Source organism: Aristolochia californica, unplaced genomic scaffold (genome assembly GCF_029961685.1).
Source record: "Aristolochia californica isolate CCGP_79_NKW_82.1479 unplaced genomic scaffold, dmAriCali1.0.hap1 SCAF_11, whole genome shotgun sequence".
Taxonomy (NCBI): Eukaryota; Viridiplantae; Streptophyta; class Magnoliopsida; order Piperales; family Aristolochiaceae; genus Aristolochia; species Aristolochia californica.
The window spans coordinates 32,892,831-32,898,830 of NW_027181782.1; the positions used below are offsets into that span (position 1 = coordinate 32,892,831).

Sequence of the window (6,000 nt, forward strand, 5' to 3'; positions counted from 1 at the left end):
GAGATCCGGAATAGGTTCTATAGCTTTGTTGGAGACAATCTAGTTAGTTAGAAGAGTAAGATACAAAATATAGTGGTCAATTCCAACGTTGAAACCAAATATAAAACAATGACTCATACCGTGAGTAAACTCATGTGGGTTATATCTATTTTGGTGGAGTTAGATTTTGACATCATTGAACTTATAGTTATGGAGTCTGACAATCAAGCAACAATTTTTATAGCAAGTAATCCAATTTTTCACGAGAGAACCAAATACATTGAAGTATACGATCATTTTATCTAAAATGTTATAACACAAACTAACAAAGAAAATAGACAAATAATGCTTTTCCTGCTAGTTTGAACCATCTCTCTTACAACAAATGACAACACCTGAATCACGTACGATCAGCTCAAAGTTACAAATTCTTCACCAAAGCTTGTCAAAATAAATCAATTGAGGAATATAAGAAGCTTCCGTTGGCCTTACATATAATTCAATATTGTCACATGATTATACAGTAACTGAGAATCCTGGATTTCTCCACTTTTTTAACTACTTGGGTCGACGACGGTATGGGTACAGCATATCATCCACATAGTCCTTGACATGGTTGCCCACTCGCTGTACATTCCTTGCTACACCCCATGCAATAAGACTAGCATTTCTCTTAAACCTGAAAATTCTAAACCTTCAATATCTCTCCTTTGGCATGGACAATAGAAACCTAAATCTGTTGAGAGCAATGAAGAACCAGAATTGCTGCGTTACCTGGTCAGGAATTCTTCTCCCATTGGATGAGCCTTCGGTTTAGAGAAAGTATGTCCATCTGCAAAACAACCAACGTCGATGAGCTACACGAATTGACGAAGTGATTATCTGAAAAAATATGTTGTAGAAAACTGATATACTATATAAAATTTATACTTGCTGAGGTACTCTGTTATGTTCTCCCATTCATTTGCAATAATCTTTTACCATGAATCAGACCAAAATCACCAAATATATAACATGAAGGTTCAAAATATCAACAATAAAACAAACAAATGCACACAATTAAAAGGCCAATATGTTCAGCTCCTTCAAGCAGGATTCACTGACATTATTTTATTTTACATTTTTTTGAATGTTGACAACCCCCCATGCTGCATACACCTGTGAAGCTGGAAACTAGTACCTCATTACAGAAATCCCCGATAGCGGACATTGAGTCAAAGGCAAGGGCTGCATCTAGGATTTGTAGACAGGATTGTAGTCATCAATTTCAAATTGAAGAATGGCATAAGGTATAGTTCAAACAAACAAACAAAAAGGCACACGGTGTTGCCATCTGATTGTTCACCATCAACATCCTCTAGATCTGCCACACTTTCTATCTAATAAAGAGGTGATCCACAATTTGCTTCTATGCATAGAAGATGGTTTCTAATGGCTCTTCCAAAAAAGGCCTCTTTTTTTTGTTTGAAATTAAAATATTTGAAGACTTTCCCCATGGCTAGGGGGTAAGTGAGAAAAAATGCAATTAGACTAGGGTAGGCCGTTCAAAAGCATTTACAGTCTGGGACAAGCAACATTCTTAAATAACTTCATCTCACCAAATTTGAAAGGCTTGTCCAAGTCTCAGATTACCTTCTCTGTTGTTAGCATGAGTATGAACACCATCAGAACTTGAGACTCTCCTATCTATCAAAACCTGTGACAATCGAATAGTACATAAGATTGCAATTTCCTTAAACTAAAGACATGGAATTGCCAAGAAAATATGAAGTCAATGAAATATGCTTATTTTTTAGAAGAAACTATTTGGAGAAAACACCAGAGTAGCATACTTGCACTGGATCACACCTTAGTAAGCCTCAGATTGGAACTCTAGTTTCTTGATACCAGTAATGAGAGAGCTTATCAGGTTTAGAACTCAGATAACTATCACTGAATGACTGTACATGTGAAGCTTTAACTAAATATACATTTTTGTTCTAGCTTGTCTGTTCCTCAATCACAAGAAAAAAAAGTAATGAATTCGATCTCTCACAACCAGGGATTCAAAACCAATAAGTGCTCAGACAGTGGATGTGTCCCATATACATGGTTGGACACTCCATGAAAATGAACCATTGTTAAAAATTACAAATTCTTGACATTTTAGTTCTTTTTTAAAAATTTCACAAATAAGACTCTCTTTACAACTCCACAAACAAGAAAACTTGCTTCTACTCTTTTGGAATTGTTTTATAAAAAATTTCTGCTTCAAATTTCTCAAAACAAATGGAAAGAGTGTTTTTTTTTGGAAAGAAATAAAGACACTGGAAAGATGGTATGGTCCAGAAGAATGAAAAATTCAAGCAAAACATCTTATTGATGACACATCAAATTGATACTATCTACCGCATAGGACAAAAATTAGGACAGGAATGAGAAAGAAATAACCTCAAGGCCTACACAGAAGGGCAGTTCTGCTTTTGTTGTTTGCAGCTCTGTTGGGCTCCCATTGTTTTCAAGGAATACTGAATAACCAACACACACATACTTGAAATCAGACAAGTTACGGCCTTCTTTAGAAGCCTCCATCTCAGATTCTCCCACTAGGTTAGGTCCAGGTACTGTTGACATAGCACAAAAGAAAAATAGTGCTTCATGAGGTCACTTAATGGATTCACATTGACTTAGGGCAGAAAAAAAGAAAAATGAGCAGCAATTTTCCATAGACCAACAAATGGAGTCATTAGTAACTAAATATACTCAATCAGCTACAATTAGAATAATGAAGAACAGAAAATATCGAACTTCCTGTTCACTCCATCTCTAGTTTGACTAGGCTAGGTCTAGGTACAGATCACAAAGTTAAAAGAAAAAAGAAAGAATAAAAGAACAAAATGGCTGTAAAGAACTCACAATTTACTCACAGCAAGAAGTAGAACCTTAAAAACAAAGAAAAAACCAGGCTCCCAGTTCAAAGAAATTTCAAGATTATGTGCCACTAAGTACACAACATTTTCTAGCGTATGTTGGGACAGAGACTTCTTTTAAGTAGGGCACCAATTCTGTTTCTACCTTTTCTTCTTTGTTTTTGGCAAAATAGATAAATTTGAAATCATACTGTGAACCATTAGCATCTAATTAAAAAATTTTAGGCATGCATATTTGATATTAGAACAGTTAGTATCTATTTGAAAAAACTTAATGTATTTTGATATTAAAACAGTTAGCATCTATTTTAAAATTTTTAGGTATGCATATTTGGTTTAAAATATCATAAAAAAATGTTGTTGTTCTGCTTCTAATCAAATTAAAATTGATATTCTCTCAGTTTGTATGCACTTGCAATTAAAGAAATTGTTCTGCTACAAAGGTAGCTAGAAATATATATATATATATATATATATATATATATATATTTTTAATTATCTAAGTTTTTATGCTCTCACTATTACAGAAAATACAAAAGTTATAAGCAAAACCCACACAACAAAGATAATTTTACATTGCTCAGTTTTTATGCTCTCACAATTACAGAAAATATAAAGGTTATGCAAAAATTATACAAATTCAATTTCCTATGGAAGTACCATATTTTACTTATTCATAGAATGAAAGGAAAGGAGCTCAACCAGCTGTAGTTAGAATAAAGACAAAGTTCACCACACTTATCCAAGACAAAAGAATCAAACAACTGACTCTTCTCATGAATTCTTCAAGAAGAGATTGCAAGTAACGCATTTAGAAATGCATATGCAGGCAATGAATTGACCATATCTCTAAAACTCTCATGCACACGACAATTAGATTGTAGAATACACAGCACCAGACCATGTAAGACACACAATAAGAAGATAAGAATCTACTGGTCACATAAAACTGACTCTATAACTACATTAGTAGTTTGTAATTCAGTTAAAACAAAAATGAAGGAAAAGAAAGAAGCAAAATATTTCATTTAATCTAAGCGATTCAGGGAATTGTCTTAACCAGTAGAGTCTACATGTGATGGTTCCAAATGACCATCTGAGGCCAGAGCACCGTAGTACTCGTCAATTTCGGCCTACACCAACACATATAGTCTGCATGATGACAGTAGTGGGTCCACGGGTAATTAACCACCTCAACCATAAAGTTGCAAAAGATTGGAGCATTGACTCCCTACATATCCATTCATATGCAGTCATTTTCTTTACAGCAGAAGTTTCTTAACACTTCCAAATTTTTGCATTCCAGGCTCTTTTGATGCCTTCAGTCTAGACTTCCCACGAGACAATTATCCCATATAGTAGATCAAACATTCCATTTTCTCAATTAAATTTTCCTGCACATTCTTCAACCAGCTCTTCGCCGCATATACAAACAATATGCCCTCACCATTCCATTGATATATAAAATTGATATTTGCCTCCGCTATTCTCTTCAAAGTAGCAACTCCAATAGAAGGCGTCATTTTCTCCCACATGCAACTCCTATGTACATTAATTTCATTTGCGACACCAAAATCATGGTACTTATCATCATCCTACAGAAATCAGAAACAAATACCGACGATATAAAGTTACATTTCATGTACAAAACAATGGTTCCATAGCCAATCACTTTTTACATGATAATAGCTTGAGTTTTAGGTATACCGATCCCTTTTTTGTTCATTCTCAAAAAAAAAAAAAGAGAGCCGAATATTGATCAAGAACCGATTAACAAAGTCGAGCTAACCATCGGAAATGCCCACACCGAGTGCAACCGAATTCACCGAAAAGAGCAAACTGTGAGAAGGGAAAACCTGTATTGAGGGTTTTGGGGAGGCCGACACAACGGGGGTTCCGGCCATCGGATCTTAAAATAGAGGAGTAATAGAGGCATCCTTTGCAGGATTTGGCCTTTGGCGATTCGAATTCTGCAGTTGGGCGTTCATCTATATCTTCTTCTTTCTCCATGGCTTCTCTCTCGCAGTCTGGCGTTCTGGTATGGTGTTGTATTTGTTTGCCTTGGGAGTTTTCGCAGGTGAAGACGGACGCCGAGGCCTGAACAGAAGAGACACGGTTCACCGTCAGCTCAGTGTGGGAGCTCTTGAGGCAATTTTATTTTTATTGCCAAAACTAAAAAGTGCACGTAAAGGGAAAGCAAATTCTCTTTCATTTACCCAAAATCCTATGTTAGTGCACGTTTAACGAGTAAAAGAATTACTTATGGGGGTTAGTCAACTTAAAGTCCGAGATGAAGATCAACCGCATTACGCCTTTCATTAGTTGAAGTCGTCAGTGGAGTGTAGATGATATTTCATCTGGATACTGGGGATGAAACGGTCCTTCATCTCCACGTTTTAAAATCCTTCATCTTGTTGAAGACCATTTTTTATCTTCTTCGAGACGAAGGACACGCGCGGCTTCATTTTTTTTTCCCCTCTCTCGCGTGTCCTCATTTCCCTTTTTTCCTCTCTCTCTCTCCTGCACCCCCTCTCTCATCTCCCTGCACTTCGTCGCTGCTCCCTCTCTTCGCCACTGGAGGAGGAGATTTTGTCGGCGTCGTAGGCGAAATTTTTGCAAGGGGTCTCTGTTCCGAGGGGCTGAGAAGCAGTGATTCACACGTTTCCGAGAGCCCTCTGTCTCGAAAACTCTCCAGGCGGCGAAGCCCCAACGGGCTGCGATTCACCACCGAAAAAGCAGGTGACTCCGTCAGTGCCGTGAGAGAGGCAGGAGATGACCGTCTTGCCGCGAGGAAAGGATCCGCTTTCACAACCAACGACCGCAATGTTCAGGAGCTGCAAAAGGAAGAAAACGGGTTCCGATTAAATTTTCCTAAGTTAGGAAAATTTAATCAGCATCAACGCAGTAAGCTGAGTCTCGCGCCGGACCGGGCGGACCGAACCGAGTCAACCCAGGCCAATAAACTTCATATTAAATTTCATATTTAAGTCTCTGGTAAATAAAATATAATTAAAGTATGCATTTGATTAATTAATTACTTTTAATTTTGTAAAAATATATTATTAATTAATACCATGTAGAAAATCTATCTTATGTTATTAATATAATATAT

At 36.7% G+C, this 6,000-nt stretch overlaps 1 protein-coding gene across 1 annotated transcript; it reads right to left on the reverse strand.

The window, feature by feature from the left end:
• Positions 1-314: 314 nt before the first annotated feature.
• Positions 315-5,010, reverse strand: LOC137944678 (uncharacterized). The gene is made up of 5 exons (XM_068790392.1): positions 4,745-5,010; positions 2,410-2,582; positions 1,612-1,675; positions 754-811; positions 315-658 (listed from the first exon to the last, which is right to left on the reverse strand). The coding sequence occupies exons 1-5, from the start codon at positions 4,896-4,898 to the stop codon at positions 538-540; spliced, it is 570 nt and encodes a 189-aa protein (XP_068646493.1). The 5' UTR covers positions 4,899-5,010; the 3' UTR covers positions 315-537.
• Positions 5,011-6,000: the final 990 nt, after the last annotated feature.